The sequence below is a fragment of the Bactrocera neohumeralis genome, chromosome 6 (assembly GCF_024586455.1).
Source record: "Bactrocera neohumeralis isolate Rockhampton chromosome 6, APGP_CSIRO_Bneo_wtdbg2-racon-allhic-juicebox.fasta_v2, whole genome shotgun sequence".
NCBI classification, from domain to species: Eukaryota; Metazoa; Arthropoda; class Insecta; order Diptera; family Tephritidae; genus Bactrocera; species Bactrocera neohumeralis.
The window spans coordinates 51,154,461-51,179,548 of record NC_065923.1 but is presented as its reverse complement, the minus strand read 5'-3'; the positions used below and the strand labels follow the sequence as shown (position 1 = coordinate 51,179,548).

Here is a 25,088-nt window from a genome sequence, read left to right as displayed (position 1 = left end):
AATATGCATGAGCAGGAATGGGTGTGGCATTCCCACTTTTTAGAATCCCGTATCTCTGATAAATGCATATAAAAAAACCCAGGTTGAGTATGGAATTAGTAATAATTAAAATAATTCTGTTGATTAAAATGTATGTATGTATGTATACAAAAATTTTTAAAAATAAATAATATAAGATAAGGGTTGTACTCAATTATGATAAAAACGCAGGATCTCCCAATAAATCTGTTCTATAAAAAGCAGACGTAAGCAAACAACTTGTCTATATGAAAAGAATTTAGAAGAAAGACTGTTTTCCGTTTTCCCGCAATATTGATAAGTAGCATACACACTTTCTAACTCATAAGGCGTTTTCTTAAGAAAGGGACGTGTGATCAAACGTACACAAGCGTGTCTGTGAGAATTGTTACTTGGTCCAGAGAACATAAAACATGTTTTATATTCTCTGCTTGGTCTATAGAAACTTTAATAGAAATCTCTGGTAGCGCTGTTGGCTAATTAACCGATTGCTGACTTACGGGCAAGAGTCTTGGTTGTTAAAGAAACTTAAAAAAAGTCACAAATAGATGGCGCTAGTCAGGGATGCACATATAATTTTGAATAATAAGTTTTTGTTCTTAGGGAGCAACTTATTTGTGAATTTCTTAAACAATTGAATGAATAGATTAAATAAACAGTGCTCAACTTAAAATACAGAAATTTTATAATGATTAATTTTTTTTATATCTTATGTGATTGTTTTTAAACTTTTAAAGAACGACTGTTGCATAGATTACCTTCAAAGAAACTTTGAGTTTAGAACTGGAAACATAAACGTTCCCATAATTCTAAGTAGAATAAGCCCGTGAAGAATTGTTTGATAACTTTGCCTACATTCAGTATTTTAGTTATAGTTTAGTCAATACATAAATATTGAAATAATAACTGGAAATTTGTCCAGGGGTTTTGTTATATTATTAATGACAATATAAAAATATTATACTTTAATTACCATGAGTTTTTTTGTAGCAATAAATTTGATATGCTTGTTATGTCAGTTCGTTTTTACTTCTTACCTGTGACATTCGAATATTCTTTATATTTATTTCGATTATAAACAGTTCACAATGAGAATAGAAAGATCAGCTGTTGTGATCTGTCAAAATAATCAACGCGCTGTCTCTATCAGTAAAAGAATCGCACAAGTGGATTTATATTGTTTTAAAGAAGATTTTTTGCTTTCTTATTGTGAAAATTTGCTTTTTTATGCAACTTAACATTCATAGTTTTTGTGTGGAAAGTTGAATTGCATAATTCTTCACTGGCTAAAATTATTTTGTCTGCAAAGACATCCGGATACTGCCGTGCAACAACTTTGCCAAGTAAGCAAAATGACGAAAAAAATTTGGTTTATGTTCGAAAAATAATTTCATTTCAGGAGTTAAATTATTGCGTCTGCCACTTCTCATAACTAGCAAAGGTTTGGAAAATTGGACCAGGTAAGTGAATGTTTAAAAGTGTTGTCAAAATATAGTTCAAGAATGCGTAATATTTGTGCTTTGTGTGATTTAACATTAGGGCTTCATTTGTATATACAAATATATGCATATATAATATATAGCTCTGCCTAAATGCGAATACATATATAATATTCTTCGCAAATCAAGGTAAAATCGTCCATATCAAATAAAGTGCTATTTAGGGCTAAAATATGTTGGAAGTGCTAAAACATGAATCTAATATGGAAACATTTTTATATAAAAATATTAAGAATTGATTGCTTCACAAATTGCAATGTAGTTGAATTTTATTATTTTCTATTTCGAAAAGTCGTTTTATTATAATCCGTATAAAATCTATTTTTTCCATAAAATGGTTCGTAAATAATAATGTTTAAATTATTGATTTTATTTCAATGTTTTGTGAATATAATCATGACTCATACACAACAAAATTATATTCCGACTACTACCACAAACGAAGGTAAAACACCAGCAAATGAAGAGGTTTATAAAAAATCTAAACACTTTTCTTTCTATCATCGGTTTTTAAATAACGGATTTTTATACGATGATCTGGGTATATTAAGTTTGCCACGAAGTTAGTAATACCCAGAAGGAAACGTCGGAGATCTGCGCTGTCCATCTGTCCATCCGTCTGTCTGTACATACGCGAACTGGTTCCTCAGTTTTTGAGATATCGATTTGGAATTCTGCACACCTTTTCTCCCAATGAAGCAGCTGCCATAAAAAGTGGAGAATCAAAATCATTGCATTATTTGCACAATATCTTTTCGAAATAAATTATAAATTAACAGTACAATCTTCGAAGAAATGTTCCGATCGGACATTGGAATATTTGTTTTTGTGAAGGGTATTTTGAGTGTGTATTTTTTCTAAAACTTTGGTGTACTAAACCAAGCAATATTGTTGTGTAAAGAACTTCAATAGAAAAGACAGTCACACAAATAAAAAAAATTAACGTGGACCAGTAGTCAACATCTTTGAATGCTATGCTAACTTTTAATGCCAACAACATAAATTAATGAATTCGATTAAATGTAATATAAAACAATAGAGTTGAATTGTTTTGAATTTTGCCCCTTACTTATGCGCCTGAGTATGGAAAATATAAAAAGTTTGGAAAAGTTGATTTTTACCTTTGCCATTACTTTGTTATAATTGAGTGGCTTGACGCGAAATGCACTTTTCATGTAACTGTTCCTCAAAAAGCTTAATTGAAAATTAAATATTCAAAAAATTGATATGGCGAATAAGGGCTATCTATAGCTGTAAAACGTCGAGAGTTCAGAAATATGTTTTATCTCGCCACTTGTCAACCGCGTTGATGTGTTACACACACATACATGCACACAATTATACTGGATCACATATAAACATACTTATTTCACACTTCGCACTCCACATTTCGGCATGTTAATGTTTCCTTGAACTGGGTATGGGATGGTGACAGCAGCACAGGTATTCCACAAAATTGTTCATACCTTTCCGCGTGCAAATGCATTGATATGAGCGTATGTAGTATCTTTAAAAACATTTATCAAACCATTACCAGCGCTTTGGCTTTTAACTCTGAGAGGCATATACTTATATTATGTGAGGTGGAAAGGGTTAATATAAGTTTAAATTTAGCCTTTTCGTCATCCTGATAGGAAGTATACATTGATGTACATTTCTTCCAAATGCAAATATTACAACAGTTTTTTTTATATAAATAAATAAAATATAAATAAATTTTATGCACACCAAAATATAATTTTTTGAGCCAATTTTTTGGAGTATGAAACATCAATATTCTGCAAATTTCGCTTAAACGTATAATTTCACCATTTATTAATGAAGCCTTTGCTAAATATTGAAATTGCTTATGATGCAATCACATCAAAACAATGAAATGATTTAAAATCTGAAACTATTCGTGCTGAAGAATTTAATTGCGATACAAAAATGTTAAACTGCCGCTAAAGAAACTAACAATTTTCTAGCTCAAATTAAGCTATACAATATTCTCTAGGAGGTAAACGCTCTCTATTCCTACCATAGCTAGTTGCTTGCTACCAGAATCGATCTGTATTTTATATGGCCGAGTGCTGTTCTAGTATTCTAATAAATATTGGATAGTCGAAAAAGTCCTTCCGTATTTCTAATCAAATTTTAACTTATTTTTTTTATATTTATAATAATAAATAAATAAACAAATATGTACAATTTTGGTTGACCACTTATTGTAATTTTTCCGTTAGAGACATTATTCCATCAGTGTAAATCGAAATTTCCAGAACGGAAACGAGCGAACCATTGTTGTGCTACACGAACTGATACAGCGTCGTCTCCGTAAACTACACAAATTTCATTGGTGGCTTGCGTTGCATTCTTCTCTTTTTTGTACAAAAATTTCAAAACATATCGAATTTTGCTGTAACTGCTCCTTGACAAAATACGACGACCCAATATTTGTAATAGAGGTTCTAGTGTCCGAATAGGGTCGGCGTATTTGTATAAAATGTTATAATGTTAAATTTTTTTATATATTTTGTTGAGATACTAATAACTGTTCCGTCTTGTTAAATGATTTACAAATTTAACAGCCTTCTTCCTTTTTAGATTCAGGTTTCAGAGATTCAGGCTTAACTAATGAATTTTTTTCGAAAACACTCACATAGTCCTAAAACTCTTAAGGGCGTTATTCGTCCGTCTGCAAATTACTGCGCATTATAAATTCGAGTTCAACGCAGAACTTCGTGAAAAACCGACAATTTATAGTAGAGGATACATATGAATATGTGCTTTTTGAGTTAGCAGTGACCAGTGAATAATTTTAAATTTTCTTGTGAAATTTGTGCATGCGGTAATATCGTCTCTTGAGAGAAGGGAGAATTTCGTTTTTATGAAACGAAATTACTTTATGCAATGTTTCGCGATTCAACGCCATTACATCCAGCGCCGTCGTGGACGCGCTTTGTATCCGGACAGTCAACTTGACAGCATTTCTAAAATTATTCCGAAGCCTTTCGGTTAGGAAAAACATTAATATAAATTTTACATATCTTCATATAATATTACTATGTACATTAAGTACACATTAAGGTATATATTTTCTTAAATTATTAAAATTTTCCATTGATTAGTTAAGATAGAGTCAACAATAATGCTTTCCTACAGAATGTTTATGCCAATGTACTACAAAAAAGTTGAATCGTAGCCACAAAAGCAGCGAAATTCTCAATTATGGGGCATATTGCCATTTAATAAGCTTTCCAATCTTATATGTAGGTAGGTAGGAGTGGTGCCCTTTTGTATTTATATGTACATCGCAAAGTTTAAATTTTTTTACTCTCGCAATATGTTGCACGGAATATAATAACTATTAAATGTAACGTGTAAAAAATGAAAATTTAAGTGTACATTTTCTTTATATAATGTTCAGGTGCCAATAAGAAGAAGAACCGCTCGATGTAAAGGGGTTTCCAATAGGGATTATATGTTTCCCAAGTATCGTTTCGGCCATTTTTAATATGTTATGAAGTGTAATTTTTTTCATTGTATTCAGTAATGTTTAGAATTTCATCATGGAAAGATATACGCAAGAACAACGTTTACAAATTATTCCATTTTATTAACAAAATAATCGTTCTCCAATATCTAACAATCTAACAAAATAATCTTATTCGATCCTCACTTTCCTCTGAGTGGTGTGGTAAATAAACAAAACTGTCGATTCTGGTGCGAAGAAAATATAAAATTATATTACATTCACCCAAAATGATGGTTTGGTTTTTGGTCTGGTGGGATCATCGGCCCGTACTTATTTCGTAATGAAGCTGGTAATACCGTTACTGTCAATGGAGAGCCGTATAGATCGATGGTAACCAACTTTTTATGGCCGCAATTGGAAGAAGTTGATCTTGACAACATCTGGTACCAACAAGATGGAGCTACCTGCCACACAACACGTGCAACAACCGAATTTTTGCGAAAAAAGTTTGAAGATTCGATTATTTCAAGAAATTTTGACTTTGAATTGGGAAATTTAAAAGTCGATTGGGTAAAAACTGTTTTTGATAAGTTATTTGTCTCGCCAATTTGAAAACGTAGTTTTGAGAAAAATGCGTTTAAAGTTTCAGAGGTGGAATAACAGAAGAATATGTGGGCTTACTATATATGCTTAAGGGGTTTCAGAGGTTCAAAAAAATTATATTCTTCCAATTTTTTTAATAGTTAAAATTATATATTTTATTTATAATATATGACCTATTAAAGATACACATCTAAATGGTATTTTCTGAATTCTTTATAAAAAAATTTAAAAATCAGCCATTGGGACTCATCTCCCTGGGCGCCTCAAAAAACCTGATGTCGCCGTGGACAGCATAACTCATCATTGGTTCATCTAAAATCAAAAAACCAAATGTATAAATCTCGTGTTTGAACGAAGGAAAAGAAAAAAATTTTAATTTGAATTTTTTAACGAACTTTAAACAAAAAATCTAATTTTTAGATCAAGTTTTCGTCATTTATTAGCTCGAAAAAATTAGTTGTAATATAAAAAACACAAATTCCTTCGTTCAATTACTAGATAATGTTATTTTAAAGATGTTTGCAAAATTTGAACAAAATCGATCCATAACTTTTCGAGAAATCGTGTCCACCGACTTCAAAAACACAGTTTCGAGAAAAACGCGATTGACGACGGCGCACTTAGCCTAGCATCTCCGAAACTATAACTCGAATCAACTTGAAAATTGTTATAACCTCCAAGGGAAAAATACATTTCCACTCTTATTATTTACAAATTGTCATATGCGTTTAATCAGATATCTAAGTATTTTTAGGTAATTTTACCAAATATATTATCTAGATAAAATATTTTTAGTGAATTAGTTAAAACCTATTTTGAAATGTTTTAAAGGGTTTTCTTAATTAGTGCGCAGTGCTTTTGAAAAAAAAAAGATTAATTAAATATTGAAATTTTTAAAAATGAAAACAAAAATGCAAGTATGTTAAAATATTTAAAATTTCAAATCGATCTAAATAAAATTTTAAGGGATAGACTCTTCGGAAGTTCCGCCCATCAGGCAACGTCAGTATAGCGTTTTGCTTTAGACGCGTTTATCTCAAAACCCAATTTCTTAAGTCGGTTAACATGATTTATCAAAAAGTAATGGAGCAATTTTTTTGAAGTTTTGAAAATACATACATATATATGTATATATTATATAATTTTGTAGCCTTTGAACGAAGGATTTTACCAGTTAGTGTGTTCTTTGTTTGTCCAAAATCTGTTAAAAATTCTAATTTTAACTTTTTTCCGTCGTCCAATAACCAGATTGCACTAACAAAATATTTCTTTTTTTTTTTGAATTTAATGTTAAGGGAGATGAGGTACCTACAATTGAGTTTTCGGAATTTTTAATTAAAAATTTCACAAAATAGTAAATATTAACAAGTAAGAAAGGTCTGAGTTCGGGTACAACCGCACATTTTAGACTCTTGCAACTTGCAAAAATCGCAGCCGGCTAAATATCTTCAGGTGTTACAAATATGGGAAAATGTAGCTAAAGGGTTTAACTTCATTATTCGACGAAATCGTGAATGGATTACAATCAAAGCGAAAATTATTCTAAATCATCCTCAATCGATTTTATCTATTTCAGCCAATACCATATACTACTAACGCATCACATTCTAATTAAATACTATCTGGGTTTCATTAAGGTACCTCACATACCATCACCAAAAACATTTTTGGTCATTATTCATGCAAGGTTTTAATCCGTTATATTAATTGGTGCTTTATTTGTCTGCCGCATGTGAAAGAATCGGATGGAATTTTAAATTGTGTTATATGGGAAATAGGGGTGGTTGCACTCCGATTTTCTTCATTTGCACTGTGGCATATGGATATCAGAAGCTTGTGATGTATGGAATTGGGTTAATATCGGTCGAGTAGATTCCGACATGTGCGGGATGCGATAGATACCGAGAGCTGAAGAGGGAAGCGAGACGCATTTGAAGACAAACAAATAAATTGAAATTTAAGTGTGCTCTGCCCAATCCCTAAAAATAGAGACCCCACAATCTGCGCCAACTACCGTGGGGTAAGCCTCCTCAACATCGCATATAAGATTCTATCGAGCGTATTGTGTGAAAGATTTAAGGCCACCATCAACAAACTGAGTAGAGCTTATCAGTGTGTCTTTAGACCTGAAAAATTAATAGCTGACCAGATGAGCCAAATCTTGGAAAAGACCCGTGAAAGGAGAATCGACACACACCACCTCTTCGTCGATTTCAAAGCTGCTTTCGACAGCACGAAAAGAAGCTGCCTTTATGCCGCGATGTCTGAATTTGGTATCCCCGCAAAACTAATACGGCTGTGTAAACTGACGTTGAGCAACACGAAAAGCTCCGTCAGGATCGGGAAGAACCTCTCCGAGCCGTTCGATACCAAACGAGGTTTCAGACAAGGCGACTTCCTATCGTGCGACTTCTTCAACCTGCTTCTTGAGAAAATAGTTCGAGCTGCAGAACTAAATAAAGAAGGTACCATCTTCTATAAGAGTGTACAGCTGCTGGCGTATGCCGATGAAACTGATATCAATGGCCTCTTCAACAACCGCGTCGTTAGTTCAACTTTCTCCAGGTTGGACAAAGAAGCGAAGCAAATGAGTCTGACAGTGAATGAGAACAAGAAAAATATGTCCTGTCATCAAACAAACAGTCGCCGACTTTCTCCCACGTCACTCTTGACAGTCATAACTTCGAAGTTGTAGACAATTTCGTCTATCTTGGAACCAGCATTAACACCAACTACAACGTTAGCCTGGAAATCCAACTCAGAATAACTCTTGCCAACAAGTGCTTCTTCGGACTGAGTAGGCAATTGAGAAGTGAAGTTCTCTCTCTACGAACAAAGAACAAACTCTATAAGTCACTCATTATTCCCGTCTTGCTATATGATGCAAAGGCATGGACGATGACAACATCTGATGAGTCGACATTACGACTTTTCGAGAGAAAGGTTTTGCGGAAGATTTATGGGGATTTGCGCGTTGACCACGCCGAAAATCGCATTCGATAGAACGATGAGCTGTATGGATTTACGACGACATTGACATAGTACAGCGATTTAAAAGACAGCGGAAGGAAAACACTCCAGCTCTGAAAGTATTCGACGCAGTACCCGCCGGGGGAGGCAGAGGAAGACCTCCACTCCGTTGGAAAAACCAGGTGGTGAAGGACCTGGCTTCGCTTGGAATCTCCAATTGACGCTACATTGCAAAAAAAAGAAACGACTGGCGCGCTGTTCTAAATTCAGCAGTAACCGCGTAAGCGGTGTCTACGCCAATGTAGAAGAAGAAGATCCCGAAATGAGGATTTGAACCTAAATGTTTTTGTGTTTTTAATTTTTAAGAAAACCGTAATGTAGGGTTATTTTCCTATTTCGCCTATTTCTACACTATCGTAAGAAAAGATTTATCTTGTGCAAATTTGGGTGATATAACTTTATTGGTTTGGAAGATATATACATAAAACTTATTAGTGGGCGAGGACATGCCGTTGTACCAAATTACACTTTTGTATCTTAATGTGAGGCGGCTTAGCTACTGCAATGTTTACGGTTTAGTTTTTTGGCGTTTGTGGGCGTGGTAGTGGTCCAGTTACGCTCATCTACAATACCAAACTTCTTATGGTGTTAAGGAACATATAAAGTTTCATCAATATATCTTAGTTTTTACCCAAGTTATGTATAGCTTGCATGGACGAACAGATAGACAGTCACCCAAATTTCAACTTGTCCCGTCATTTGGATCATTTATATGTTTTTAACCTCGATTAGTTTAACGTGATACAACCGTTAGGTGAACAAAATTATTATACTCTGTAGCAACATGTTGCTAGAGTATAAACAAAAATGGTCAAAATACCATTTTTTGAATCTACGAAACTCACCTATTCCCTTAAAGTCAAACGGAAAGTCAAAATGGCTGGAAATCGCTATATTGAGTATATTGGGACTAGGAGAAAGTGACAATGCATTAACTTTATATTACTTCAATGTATTCGAGAACATGTTCCTGAACTATTTTATAAATATAACTCAAAAATAGCCCAATACCTTTGGTATATAGTCTAATATAAAAACTGTGTATGGGTGTTATAGTATATCCAATATTATATCTTCACTTAATGTTCATAAGATATCTTACACATTGAGCGGTGTATTCGGAAACAGCCAACTGGAAAGTTAAAGTACTAATTGTAATACCCATATAATGGGAGCTAGACTATTACCAAAAAAAAAGACGGTTCTCACGACAGTCGGGTCTATGAAACCGGAACGGTCTATGAACAGTCAACTAGGCAGCATTCGGTCCATAAAACAACAACAACAAAGATGGTCTTAGAGTTAACTTACAGAGAGACAGATATATGTTATAAAGTCAACCGGATGTTCAAAAATCTTTATAATGGGTATTTGAGACCTAGGATAACAATCAACCTGATTTTATTCATTTTAGTTATTAGACCTACAAATTTGGATCTGATTAACTGTTATGTAGATAGAGATACGTTCAAAAATCTATAATGGGTATTTTTTTTAATATTTTACAATATATTGATCGATCTTATTTTTTTAATATTTTACATATTGATCGGTATACATATATTGTATAAAGCCATAGGCAAGTTCGAAAATGTTTATATTACAGGGTCCGACAAGTGTAACCAACTTCAGACCGTTCGCGCAGCTGTCGCACTGGAATCAGCTGTTTATAAATTTGCTGAATGACAGTTCGGAGTATTGTTCACAAGTGTACAAAAGCGTTTTGCCAAAAGTGAACGCAAAAAAGTGATCAGCGATGGAATTCAAACATAAAAGTATGATTCTTTTATATTTAGCTGGAAAATCACAGCCAGCAATTGTTCGTGAGCTCAAACACCTTAATGTGAATAAAGTTTTTGTTTATCGCACCATCACTCGTTACAATGATACTGGTAGCATCGCAAAACGCCATGGAGGTGGTCATCACAAGACTGCAACGTCACGTGAGATGGTTCGGAAAGTGAAGAAGCGACTTGAGCGAAATCCACGACGAAGTGCCAATCAAATGGCTAAAGAACTGAAAATATCCGACCGCAGCATGCGACGCATATTGAAAAATGAGCTCAAGGTCAAGCTTTACAAGTTCCAAAAGGCCCATGATCTCACACCGAAGCAGCAACAAGTAAGACTTGGGAGAGCGAAGCAGTTGCTTCGCTTGGCCGAAAGCGTTCAAATTCCGAACATTGTGTTTTCTGACGAAAAAAATTTTCCAATTGAGCAATTCGTAAACTCTCAAAACGATAGGGTTTACTTGACCGACCGTTCATACGAGAATCTAAGTCATCGGTTGGCCACCAGGAGGCAGCACCCGCCACAAATAATCGTTTGGACCGCTGTCACCGCAGATGGGAGTTCTCCAATTGTTTTCATCGAGCCTGGCGTCAAAGTAAATGCGACATATTATCGGGAAAGTGTTCTGGAGGTCTTCGGTCGCAAACCATGGACGTTTCAATAAGACTCAGCACCGTCTCACAAAGCGTGAGTGAACCAAGAATGGCTGAAAAACAACGTTCCGAACTTCATTACGACCACACAATGGCTCTCGAATTCACCAAGTGCGAATCCAATGGTTTATTCTCTCTAGGCCATTTTGGAGAGCAAGGTCCGAAGTAAAAAATACACCAGTCTCGAGATGCTGAAGAAAGCCATTGTCCGTGAGTGGGCCAAAATACCGGCAAGTCACATTCGGCAGCTTGCGATTCGTTTTTTGACCGTCTCAAGGCCATAGTTAAGGCAAAAGGTGGTCATATCGAGCAAAAGTGAATTGGTCCTGAATTTATGATTATTTTCACACATTTTGTACTTTAAAATAAATAAAAATAATTTTCCAAACCGAATTTATGGCTTTTTTAATTGGTTACACTTGAGTGCCGGACCCTGCAGGTGCAAAGTTATGGTTCGATTTTCACAATTTTTAGGCCCGATATCTTCATTGGTATTTGAATTGTATACTGTGAAGTGAAGTATTCTAATGAAACTCAAAATTATGCTATATGGAAAGTAGATGTGGTTGTGGCCCGATTTCGCCAATTTTTACGCTGCCACATATGCATAAAAATGTGGTCTTGTGGACTAATATATGTACATATGTAGAGATGTTACTAGGTTTCACCTAAAGATATTTATTTAGTGAGTTATTACTTTTAGAAGTTTTCAATGGTTTTCATATGGCGGCTTATATGAGCGTGGTTATCATTTAATTTTGATTGTTTTCACAGTGTGCGAAGAGGCACTAAAATGACTTGTTCTCAGCATGTTTGGCTTAAATAACTTGCTGAGAACAATAAATAAGAGGTTTGTGAGATATGTACTACGGACCACTTCCGAATTTAAAAAAATTGCAGGCAACAGGTGCCTCTCAATCGCGGTTTTGTATCTTGATTTATTTCTTATGGCACTTTAAAGTTTTTAATGGCATTTTGTGGGCGTGGTAATGGTCAGATCATGTCTATTTTCAATATCGTCATTCCTTTCTTGCCAAGGAACAAGTTTCACTCAAATTATCGCTTGCACAGATATACGGACGGACAATAATTTATACATATACATACGTATATATATAATTCTATATCTATCTCGATTAGCTTAAGGCGATTCATACAACCGTTAGGTGAACAAAACTATCAATCTCGGTAGCAATATGTTGCGAGAAGATGTTAAATTTACTTGCATTCTCCAAACGCATAAAAAATAAAGACAACAATTACATTGAGCATTTATATCCGGCGCACCACTCACGAAAAAATTACATAAACCACTTAGAAAATGGCAACAAAGGCCTAATATAAAATGGTGGTCATGCAAGTATCGAACTGAAATATTTCTATTATAGGGTAACTGTTAAAATATGCATGCGTATCTGCATTTCAGTACACGTACATTAGATGCATGGATGTAAATAAGTAAGTATATATGTACATTGACAACAAGGGATGACCAATGCCGATCGAAATGTGTAACAATCCAATGAGCGTGCGTGTAGCCTTTAGTATCGCGCAGCACATGACACTAGCATACAGTAGGAAATCCTTTGTAAATGTATGCAAGTATACGCTGCGGTTCATTGGACGGAGGGTTGATCAATGTTATAAAATGGAGAAAGGTCAGTGGTTGGAATAATAAGTTGCACTTTAAGTTTGAAATCAAGTTTTTTTATGAAGCATAAATTAAAATTTATTATCTTGGAATAATTTGTAAAAATATGATAAGTATGAATAAGACAAAATCAGACATTTTGACAGTTTGTTCAGTAAGTAAAGCCCAGTAATATTTATGCAGCATTCAACAATAAATAAGAACACCATTAACGAAGCTAAATAATTTATTCGCAATTTTCAAAAAATACTCCATTAATCTGTATGAAGACCTAACTTTTATTTATTATAACTGCTTTTTGTAGGTAGTTTAAAATAAGTTTAATAAACAAGAGATTAAATACATGCTACTGCTGATTTTTAATTAGTGTTACACACTCATTAAGCTTCTCTCCAGTTTATTCTACCAGTTTTTGTCTAAACTTTGCCTTTAAACTACGATGTTTTCAATTTCATTAAATGCACTAAAAATTTGTTTAAAGTATGCTAAATTTTGTTAGCAAAGAGTAATTTTTCGATTATTGTAAATAACAATATTTATAAGGCTATAATTTAATAAATATCCGTAGAGCCAATAACAAAGCTTTATACTGCTATTACCAGAGTTGAGACAATGGATATAATAAGTAGTTATATTATTTGTTATAATTTATTATATTGTATATACTATACATACATATGTATGTGATTACATATCGTCATCTAAAATGCAAAATAACATTACATCACTTTTCATAAGTCTACAGGCGTAGGAAAAACGATATATTAGAAACCAAACCACACATATGGAAACAAAATTTGAGTTTTGGTTATGAAATGGTTATATATCGGTTATAAAATGATTATATATCGGTTATATAAAACGGTTATATATTGGTTATATCTGATAACCTGGGATGTTAAAATTTTATAAACATATATTACATAATGTATGCAGTAAACTGTAAGCAATAAAAAAGACAATTTCGATTTTTTTGATGATACGTAGTTTTGCATTTCAGGTGACAATATATAATGGTAGTAATAAAAATAATATTCTAGAGAAGACTATTAATTTCCAATGTTTTCTTTTTTATATTTATTACTATTCATTAATTATTATCATTATTCATCTTTTTTTGGTTTCATCAATTAAAAGATGAGAAATTTAAGTAATACTGTTTTCAGAAGGATTTTGATTGAATCTGAATGAATGAATATAACATAAAAAAGAAATTTGAAAATCATATACACCATTTCTAGAATAATCCATAGTGTTTAAAAAATAATTTGTGTTCTTGATCACATTAAAATCACATTAAAAAGGCTTTTTGTTATATCTATAGAGACAATTTTCACTAAAAAGTTTTCATAAGAATATAATCCTCAACTCGATCAGCTAAAGAGTTGGGCGAATTAACGAAAAATATTACCTTCCAATAACTACGACAATCACTTATCAATGCCTTAGCATCAAACTAATTTAGTCAAAAAAAAACTTATTAATTCACATATCTATAGGCCACCGTTATATTTTTGAAGTGAAAGGAAATGCTGACGGCACGAGTTCTAAAAATATCTTAATTAAATATTTGGTTTACATCTTTCGTGCCGAAAGCGCCGAAATTATTTGATGCGCTGCGGTGAGGATGTGTCTTAAAGTATGTGCTCCATGTACGTTGCAGCAGTTCATTTGATTTTCGTTTTAGCGTGCAACGTTCGTTTTCCGTAACCGGTTTTAATTTGATATGTGAAAGAATCCATTGGTTTTTCAGCGTTAGTAACTCCTTGGCGAGTCGGGTTTCCGTTGCGTCTACCATGCGCCTTTGGTGTGGCACATATAGTGGCTCGAAGCTGCGCATGCGCAACTTCATTTCGTCGATGTGCAGCTTACAACGTTCCGCCCGTTCGTAACGTAAGCACTTATTAAGTGTTTCGATTTCACGATAACTTTCGTCTGTGGAAATATTGATGACTGCCTTGCGTGAGATAAGTTTCTGCTCAAGACGTGCATGGTTCTGTTCCATGGCAAATAGTTTCTCTTTTATAATATTGAATGATTGCGCGATTATATGCTCACGTTGGCATATTAGCTTGTCGAATTGTTCTATATATTCCGTAATTTGCGTCAGAGCTTCCTCTTGGCTGCGTTGCACCTTTGACAAGTTCCGTTCGGCGATCTCTTTTCGTATTTGCATTTCGGAAAATTCGTTCTGTTTCATTTTCGCCAAGTATTTCTGTGTTTTGATTTCCTTATCCCGTTCGGTCAATGAGTGCTTCAAACTCTTTATATCCTCCGAATGTTGCTTTAATTGCATTGAGCGTTGCAGCAGCGTAGTAGCGGAAGAGCGTACGAACATCGTATTTTTGTTTGCGCTGCGCACAGACTCATTCTCCGAGATGAAAATAGTGAGCTCATTGATTATTTCGTCGAGCTGCTGAATGCAATGATGGAATAAGGCAATTGGTGTTGGTTTTTCCTCAGCAGCATATTTTGTACAGTTCGTAATAATGATTTTCCAAAGCTTTTTATGTTCGATGGCTGCGTCGCATAGGCGCTCTCCATTGGCGGAGAAGCTGCTTGTTGATATGTCCTTCGTTGCATCTTTGGCTGTTGCTATTAAAATATTAATAAATCGGCCGAAATGTTCATTCGTAGTTAGTATATGCTGTATGCGCTGAATTTGTTGTTGCTGCATGGCTGAAATATCAACTGCAGCAGCAGGAAGTTTCCGTTGTAATTTGCGTAATTTTTGCTTGAATTGATTAACGTTTTCCATTAGAAATTGCATGGCCCAAAATGATTCGGTATTTTCATCTCCCAACTGTATAATTGTGTGCAGTATGCCAGCATTAGTATTGATGCAGTCCAGGCACACATCCAGTACTTCCACTAGCATAACGTAGAGTTGTTGTTCGTCTATTAACTCGGCAAGATTTTGCGAGCAAATGAGGTTGGTGTAAAGCGTATTGAAAAATGATAGAGTTCGTTCCACCGATTCCATGGGTGTATTTTCATCGAGCATGTCACCTTTTAGGCGTTTAATCAATTCATCGATAGATTTCTCCTGCGTTTCCATTTCTCCGCGATAAATAGCTGCATGTGTGCACACCTCATAATCGCAGTGATTCAAACCGAAAATTAACTGTTTAATGACCAGCTTAAGGCTGCGCAATACATATAGGCATTTGCAACGGAAAGCGAACCGGTGTACGGAGAATCCCTCGAATATAGTGTTTTTGGCAAACTCACAGGATGATGGAAACTTTTCATTAATTATGTGGCAAATAATCTCGATTTTCTCATACAAACGCTGCAGTAAGAGCAGCACCAATATGATGTCATATTCGCAGCCGCGCAGCATGATCTCCTCGGGCACAAACGCTAGAAGGTGCCCAATGTGAGCTTTGCACAGTTTGAGTTCAATTGCATTTAGCCGCGAGTCGATGGCCCTTTCGCAAGCCTTCGTCACGGAGAACATTTGATTGAAGTCGATACTTTGAGTTTCGTCCTGATTGGAGAGGGTGCTGCTGAGATCATCTGATGTGGAAGTGCCAGTACCTGTAGCAATGCCCAATACATTTGTTGGCGGATCTTTTGAGAGTATATTGTTATTTAATGTTTTGACAAGCTCTCTAAATTTCATAATAGTTACGTCTCGATCATATATTGTTTCTAGCGTATTATTCTTTTCCTCTTGCAACATTTTGATCGTTAAATTGAGAGCATCAATTTCTTCACGTAAATCCAATTCTAGTTCTTGGTTACCTTCAATAATTTGTTCGTGAATCTCTTCCAGGGCCTCGAGCTCTATTACTTCCTCCTCCAATAATTTGACACGCTCTTCTAGTTCTATTTTAGATTCTGCTAAGGATGTAACCATCGATTCCGCACCAAGTGCAGCGTCGACTTGTTCTTTTAAGTCGATTATGTGCATTTCCATTACATCGATGCGCTTCGAAAGTATCTCCTTGGTTTTCTTAAGTTCTGAGATTTCGGATGTTTTCGTCTCCAATTCTTTTTTGGCCTTTTGTAGGTCTTGCTTTTCGTGTGTCAAAACATCGCGCAGTCGCACAACCGTCTCACGCAGTCGTTGATTGTACTGTTCGAGACGTTTGATTTCTGTCGCTGACGGCTGTATTATTTCTTCCTTCAACCCATTATCTGTACGTACGCCAGTTGTAGCTGATGTTGCATTATCATTCTCAGCTCTCAAGATTTCAATATCTAGCATCAGTTCTTCAACACGCTCATTTGCTGTTTCCAATTCTATTTGCAGCGTTTCAACACGTTCTTCTGCCATTTCCTTATCCAACGTGAGCAGTTCAATGTTCTCAGCCACTTCATCCAGTTCACGTTTATACATGGTCTTGTGTTCGTTAGCCTCCCTCAGCTCTTGTCGACAGCGTTGCAGTTCCCGTTGCAGCATGCTATGCTGCTCCATAATTTGAGTTTTGAACTCGCTTAAGTGCTCCTTTTGCAAACGGATCTTTTCGAGTTCGTGCAAACGCCGTTTGTCTTCTAAGCGTTGACTCTTCAACTCATTTAATTCGTCATTTAACTTGGCATTTTGTTCCTCCAAATCCTTATATCGCTGTTGTTGCCGTTGCTGTTGTTGCAATTGCTCTGTGGGGCTGATTGCCAGAGCACTGTGCGATCCATTGTTGAGGTTGAACACAGTGGGCGAGCGTAATGGGTGACCGGGTGTGAATTGTGTATGCAGTATCTCCAGAAAGCCCGTTTCCACAAATGCTGAACGCTGCCTTACACAACAAAATGACTCTGAAGGACTAACTGTAGTTTTACTGCGCTTTGGTGCCGCCACTGATACGGTTGCACCCGTAAAGGATAGTTCCAGTTGAGTATTGGAGGAGATAACACGCTGATTCGCTTGCAACGGCTGATTAATTTTGGTTGCCTTCAGCAGATTTCCATTCGAAGTTGCTGTTGTGTTGATATTAGGTGCTTCCGTATGCACAGTTGTTGATCCATCAGACTTTTGACTCTTAGTTTCACTCTTTTCCACTGCTTTCCCGCTTGCTGGCGTTGCTGTTGCAGATTTTTCGCTTCCCGCTGGTTTCACGCCACTGCTTTTGCTAGCCTCTAAAGCTGTTGGCTCTGTCATTTCATCGGTTTCACAATCCCGAATTAAAATCAATTGTGCTGGCCGTACGAAGAGTCCACAATTAGCAGGACATTTAAAGTAGGTAGTGCCCTTGACAGTACCATTATTCTTGCCTTTATCTTTTTCGTCCAGCACCACGCCTATCCACTTGCCCGGTGAGAAACTGGTCAAACCCACGTACGCTATTTGCCCACGCAGATTTCTACCCACAATTTGCACATTTTGGCCAATTTTAAAACTGCGCTCGGCCATTTTACTGCATTATTTTAACATTTTCGCAATTTTAACTGTTTGCAGGAATCTCTTTTCACACAAAACCACGAACGGCAGCAGCGTATACAGCAAAGGAAATGAAAGATGCTCGTCAATATGGCGGATAACCGCCACCATAGTTGTTGTTACACGTCCCACTACACTCAAACACCTACATGCGTGTGCATGTATATATGTATATATGCACATTGGTGATATATAAATAAATGTATTGCAACCCCCTCTAACACAAGTGGAATTGGCATTGGAAAACTTTAAAATCGTTGAGAGAAACTTTAGCGTGTGCATATTGCAATGACTGTATTAGTTTTATTAGTAATTTTATGTAACCAATCGAGCAGCCTAAAAGTATGCTTCGAATAATGCATTAAACCATACAAGCTAGTATTTGACAACTATCGCAACTTACCAGTTCACTAGCAGGCATTTCAAGCAATTCAAATCGCTTTTAAACTTAGCCCAGTTTTGGCAACGGCGCGTGAATGTTTATCGTTTATTATTATCCGCGGCACTTATAACAAACCGAACGCAAGCCACTGTTTGTTAAATTAATTTAAACTTGTTTAAGAATACCTTTTGGCGGTTAGAATGCCGCTTTTGCAGCTGTTCACTTGATTATTTTACTATTAAAATTAGGTTTGCTGATTTTTTGACTTTTTTACACTTTAAAATGTAATTTGCGCACACGCGGAAAATTCATATTTGTCTTGCTTTCGTAGAGCGGTGGTCGGTTGTTGGTGTTGCACATAGAGGACAGCGACAAGCGTTGTTTCCTGAGTGCACGAGTGCGTCTGACGTTTCAAACGTCAACTTTACCGTCAATCCAACGATTCACTGTTCCACGCCACGAATGTAGCGGCGACTTTTTGGCGAGAGTTTCTGCGTAGCATGGTGGTGTGAGTGTGCAACTTTGGAAATTTTAAAACGGCCTTTCGCGTCATTTTTCCCATCTGCGACGTGTGAGTTAACTTTTGCGACTACAACGGCGCTGGCGAGTTTACTTTAAAAATTTCGAACGCACAATAAAATCGAAAGAATACACGCATAGTAAAAAATCTAAGCTCCCAATTGTTTTCGTTCGTGCATTTGCGAGATTGCATTGAATTGTTGTGTTGTTTTTGTGTTTTCTTTTTTTATTGGAAGTTATACGAAGGGGTGAACCCTCAAATCATCCCTTCCAGAGTTTAAACTAAAAAGCGAATGAACGAAGAAAAGGCCTTCAAGAGGACAGCGGTGCGGTGAAACGGGTTGTTGCTGCTATTGTGTGGCATTGCGCGAGATGCGTATCCTTTTTTTACCTCAAATAAGACACACACACAAATGCAATAATATGCAATGCATACTCGTATAGCAGTGCTATGACAAGCACAATTTTACACGCCACACACTTCCATGCGTACCGATTCCACCAGCTCTTCATACAAACAAATTTGCCGGAATACGAGTACATATGTATATGTGTAAGCCTGTTGGCACACGAGGAAATCGTTTTCCATTTCGCCTATTTTGTTCCGTTTCCTTTCCCGTAGCTTCATGTCTAAGTGACAGATTGGACGGTTCGTAGTGCCTTTGGATTCCTGTTTTGATTTTAAAGTTAAAAGTATTAGTATTTCAATCTGCTCCTCTCAAAGTGCAGTGGCAATCGAATAAACACATACAAATACATACAAACTCAAGTGCAAATACACGCAGGTAGTGCACGAAGTTTTGCTGAAAAATCTAATTGGCTATAATATTTGATTTTTCGATATTATGGCCAAATTTCTAACTGCACATCACAACAACAGCACAAAGGACAATATTGGAAAATCAAACATTGCCTTTGCTATAATGCAAGAGCGATTCGCCAAAATGTCACAGGATTAACCAGTTGTGTTGTGGCATGTAAATATGTTTAAGACAATATTGAGTTCAAATTTGTGCTTTTCGTGGAAAATATATTAATGCAGTTGCACGTTGAACAGTTAGTGTTTTGAGTTATCGCAGCTGTTGATATATGTACATATGTTGTTACCGCATATGAGCACACATATATATATGTATATATTTGCAATTGATTTTTTAAAATATAACACATATATTTAATGATAATAAATTTTGCTTAACATATGTTTTTCTCTTTCTTCTTTATACAGCTCCTGGCTCCGACATAGAAAGGCCTGCCCTTGACCACAAAAAATCTCTTGCAAAACTACAGCATTTCTGTCTGCTTGTCTGGATTGTAGCCTTCCTTTGTTTGATATAAATAAGAAGGGAATCAAAAAAGACCAATATGGATAACAACGAAGACTCAGTTGAATGCCCACTTTGCATGGAGCCCCTTGAGGTCGATGATTTGAACTTCTTTCCTTGCACATGCGGGTATCAAATATGCCGATTCTGCTGGCACAGGATACGCACCGATGAGAATAAATTGTGTCCCGCATGTCGCAAGGAGTATACGGAGAATCCCGCGGATTTTACGCCGCTAACTCAAGAGCAAATTCTTGCTTTCAAGTCGCAGAAGAAACAACGCGACCAAAAGCGTAAGCAAAAGGTACGCGTGACTGAGAACCGCAAGCATTTGTCGAATGTCAGAGTGGTGCAAAAGAATTTAGTATTTGTCGTTGGTTTGCCGCCACGATTGGCCGATGCCGAGGTACTCAAGAAGCATGAGTACTTTGGCAAATATGGTAAGATCCATAAAGTTGTGATAAATCCGAGTACCGCATACGCTGGGGTACAGGGTCCGTCTGCTTCGGCCTATGTCACTTATGTACAGAATAATGATGCTCTGAGAGCCATACAAAGTGTCAATACCCGTAATATAATAATAGATGGCAGACTTATAAAAACTAGTTTGGGTACAACAAAGTATTGCAGTCATTTTATGAAGAATCAAGTGTGTCCCAAAGGCGATTGTATGTATCTGCATGAGTTGGGTGATCCAGAGGCTAGCTTTACGAAGGAGGAAATGCATCAGGGGAAACATCAAGAATATGAGAAACGCTTACATGACGCATTAGTTGTGAGTTCAAACAGTGCTAATACGAGCGGTTCAAGTGAATCAGGTCAAGCAAATGGTAGTGGTGGTGTGCCTGTGTGGGGAAGTAATAGCGGTGAAAGTAATCACGGCAGTGTTAACAAAAATGGTAAAACAAATTCCAGTTCGCCTCCGCAGGCGACAACTTCGTCTGGTGTATCCTCACCCTCATTACTAGCGGCGCCTAATGGGGCTTCGCCGGAAAGCGCAACAGATCCTTGTCCTACCTTGTCACATTCACCAGTTAATAGAGACCCTGTAACAACGAGTTCTGGTGAGGCTAAAAATAAAAAGGAGAGGGGTAGACACGAAAAAGTTAAAAATGACAAAAGTGCAAAATCAAAAAATAAAAATAGTTCAAATGATGTCAATAAAGGTTACGTTCTTAATGCACAGCGGGAAAATAGCAGTCATAATAGTGATGTCAAAGATAGCTCGGAATCGTCATCTGCTGATGGTAATGCGTCAATATTCGACAGCCCCGTCCAAGAAGGTAACGTTACACCAAATAATATTAGTTGCAGTACAACAAAGGGCAAAATAAGTAAGCCGAAGGCTTCGAAGAAAAATGTCGACGAAATCGACATTAAGCCAATTGAGGACTGTCAGAATAATTTTGGTGGAAACGAGAGTGATAAGGTCGAAAGTGAAAGTAGCAATAATATAAATACAACATCAGAACTTTTCGAAAGTCCAGAAGTATCAGGAAACGAACTAACTGATAGCAAGGAGACTGAAACTAGCGAAGGAGATGATTTGTTGGCGGATAAATCGTTTGAAGATACTAGTTTAAATACTGAGGAAAGCGAAGATCTTGTTAATACAAAAGCAGCACTTTCACAACTAAATCCATTCGATAACAAGTTAATGCCATTGTTCTCTCCTGGCACAACTCTGCAAAATCCAAACAGTTCAGAAGACAAAGTCGAAGACTTGTCCAATCAAATGAATAATGTAAAAATATCACCATTGCCCGATTTATTAAAGGGCATTGAAGAGCAGCAGTTTCAACAAGTACATCCTCATCAACAGAAAGAACTGGCACGACTACTCGAATTACACAAACAAAATAGTTTATTTGGCAATTTGAATTTATTACAGCCTAATTTACCACCAAGTGGTGTGCAAAACCATTTCGGCAGCTTATCTGAGATTGGGCAATCGCCACTAACAACTTTGGAGCACGCATCAGAACTTCTCTTGAGTCAAAATCTGTATGGCATAAATATGTCGAAATTTTTTGATTTTCATAAGAATCAGCAATTACAGTTGCAGCAACATTGCGGCAACAATGATCAGCCTCTTATGAATGGAAGCAATACGATTTTAGAAAATACCTCGAATCCCTATCAGTTTATGCAACACTCGGGTCTAACGGGTTTGCAGCAGCAACAACAACAACAGCAACAGCAGCAACAACAACAGCAGCAGCAACAACTTCAACATCAACAGAACCAGCAAAAACATAGGGCTCTTGGGCAACTTGACTCAATGTTGGCGTTGCAACAACACCATTCTACCATACAGACGCCACAACATAATTTGCTGCAAAATCACAGTCGAATGCAAAATGAATTTTCCAGTAATGCCTTTGTTGACGACGATTTGGGATTCGATCCGTTCACAGAAACGCAAAAGGGTTTGGCTGAGCTGATGGAAAATGAAATAGTTAAACCACAGCACCCTAAACCCAACATCAACACCATTCGTGTAGGCGCCGAAACCAATATGATGCACCAACACCCACTACAACATCAACAACACAACATTGATAATATGCAACGTGCTCGCATGCCCCCACCGGGCTTTAATCATATGAATTCGTTTGGATTAAATGCACCACGAGAGCACAATACAAGCAAAATGATGCCATTCCCAAATATGGGAGTAGGTAATAGGGGACATTTAAATGATATTCCACATTTGTCCGTTTTCAACGCTTGGGATTCACATTTGCAATCGCCACGACATCAATTACCAAACTTTGGTGAAATGCAGGCACATCAAATGAATCAAAATAATCGAAATGCCGGTAATTTGGGTAATGACTGGACTGCAATGGATCCGGCCATACTATCTTTCCGGCAATTCCCATCGGGCCCTCAGCCATCTCAAATGCTTCATCATCATCAACAAAAGGATTTGTTTGCTCCACATTTGGCACAACAACAGCAGCAAAACAGTTTCGGCAACCAAGTTCATGGCGGCGCAAATATGCACATGCCAAACAACCAGATGAACCCCCAGTCTGCCGCTCAAGCGCAGGTTAATGCTAATGTTCAAGGAATGTTGGAATATCTAAAAAATAATCAATTATTTTAAGCGACAGGAAATTATAACGAAATTGTAAAACTATTGCTTTTAAACAATAAATCTATCGCTTGCTTATCTTTTGTTGGTTTAATAGATTTAATACTTTTTCATTTAACACTTACAGTGGTACGATTACGTTCTGTGCACTTTTTAGTTTCAACGCTTTACGGCTCCAAATACTTTTTTTGGAAGGCGGCAAATAACGGATGATCCAGGTAGAGAATCAATAGCCTTTTTTGGAAGATCACGCTGTCATGATATGGGTATGTAAACAAGCAAAATTGCCGCGTTTGGGACGAAGAGCAACTTAACAAGACGAATAGTTGGATTTATTGAGAGAACACTTTGGTGAGCAGATAATTTCACGTTTTGGGCCGATCGATTGGCCACCAAGATCGTGTGATATCACGCCGTTAGATTTTTTCCTATGGGGATATGTAAAGTCTTAAGTCTATGCTGACAATTCCGCTTCGATTCAGGCTTCTTGGCGCAAAACATTAGGAATTAGCGGAATGTTTTTACAAAAATACGGTTTTGAAAAATATGTAAATGACGTATTATGAAATTTCGCACTTTAACCTCGAAAGGGATCACTTCTTTATTTTGATAAATTATTGCTAAATCTTGTTTGCTCTATAGCATACCATAGATCTTGTGCATTGTGTATGTAGGTTTGTGTGCAGGAATGTTTCCGAACGCACAATTTATTTCGGTTCTCACGACAGTCGGGTCTACGAAACCAGAAAGGATTCAGATTTCTACACGACGATGTTAACTCAAAATTATGTGAGACATATTTTATGTTGCTACATTATTTCATACTTACATATGTGTTGGAATTAATGCGGCCAATGAGCTTTTCAGAGAAGAATACTGAATTCTTTAATCGGCGTATAAATTTGGGTATCCTATGGAAGAAGATTGTAAGCGAATATAGCTATATTGGAATAATAATCACTATATTTAGCTATAAGCAAATACGATAGTTAATACCAAATTATTGCACTTGTCAGGCTTCAACTGCGATGACGATTCGATGCCGATATTCAGTGGATTTGTATGCGGCATTGTTTAGTTGTTCATATGTATACTTATTTTATTCTTATTTCTTCCAAATTTGTGGTTCGAACAGCGTTGTGGGACCTTCCAAATTATTTTCAATAGGCTTTGTTTTTGTGGGGTCTTGCAAAAACCCAATCATCCCATTTAGCTAATCTGCTCGATGTGCGAAATGAAATTCTATCATAGATTGGTTGTTTGTTGTGATGATAAGCGAAACGATCGCACAAACCCTATCCCATTGATGCTGCGTTGTGTTGACTCATTAGACTTAAAAAAGAGGGATTTTTTGGGAAAAAATTCAATATTTTTGCACAATCCTTCAATTACTTTCGGCTTGCGCATACGAGGGGTGAAGATAGGGCACACTATGAATTGCACGCACAAGGCTCAAATAACCCAAAACATAAGGGAGGTTTTGCTCTTTTACTTCTTTTTCCTTTGCTAATGTGTTTGCTTGTGTGTGAGTGTTGTAAATAATTGGAGAAATTGCTTTATCACAGGAGAATGTGTGCGTATGTTTGGTAAAAACATATTTACTTGTATCAGAGTAAGACTTCGCTGTAGCTACTTAGCTCTTTGACTGCAGAGTGTTAGCTTTAGTTTCAACTTACA

At 36.4% G+C, this 25,088-nt stretch overlaps 3 protein-coding genes across 7 annotated transcripts in view; 1 reads left to right on the top strand and 2 right to left on the bottom strand.

The window, feature by feature from the left end:
• LOC126762016 (trypsin-1) overlaps positions 1–18,572 on the bottom strand; it is a 43,224-nt gene extending 24,652 nt beyond the window's left edge. Inside the window, exon 1 of the mRNA XM_050478493.1 lies at positions 18,489–18,572. The gene's annotated coding sequence lies outside the window, so the exon portion shown is untranslated. The remainder of the gene's footprint in view (positions 1–18,488) is intronic.
• On the top strand, positions 1,141–23,509 carry LOC126762008 (alpha-protein kinase 1). Of its 5 annotated transcripts, XM_050478469.1 has the most exons (3): positions 1,141–1,361; positions 1,418–1,478; positions 20,215–23,509. In XM_050478469.1, exon 3 carries the CDS (start codon positions 20,352–20,354, stop codon positions 23,421–23,423), a length of 3,072 nt encoding a protein of 1,023 aa, XP_050334426.1. In that variant the 5' UTR covers positions 1,141–1,361; positions 1,418–1,478; positions 20,215–20,351; the 3' UTR covers positions 23,424–23,509. The 5 variants fall into 5 exon arrangements, with proteins under 5 accessions (XP_050334426.1, XP_050334428.1, XP_050334427.1 ...); XM_050478471.1 differs by lacking the exons at positions 1,141–1,361; positions 1,418–1,478 and adding an exon at positions 18,930–19,038; XM_050478470.1 differs by lacking the exons at positions 1,141–1,361; positions 1,418–1,478 and adding an exon at positions 19,650–19,771.
• On the bottom strand, positions 12,911–18,207 carry LOC126762006 (dynactin subunit 1-like). Its single transcript, XM_050478467.1, has one exon. The coding sequence runs from the start codon at positions 18,056–18,058 to the stop codon at positions 14,261–14,263; it is 3,798 nt and encodes a 1,265-aa protein (XP_050334424.1). The 5' UTR covers positions 18,059–18,207; the 3' UTR covers positions 12,911–14,260.
• Positions 23,510–25,088: the final 1,579 nt, after the last annotated feature.

What these genes read in the sequence shown, in the direction of transcription:
- LOC126762006 (XM_050478467.1), bottom strand. Translation starts at nt 18,058, where the DNA reads ATGGCCGAGCGCAGTTTTAAAATTGGCCAAAATGTGCAAATTGTGGGT.
- LOC126762008 (XM_050478469.1), top strand. Translation starts at nt 20,352, where the DNA reads ATGGATAACAACGAAGACTCAGTTGAATGCCCACTTTGCATGGAGCCC.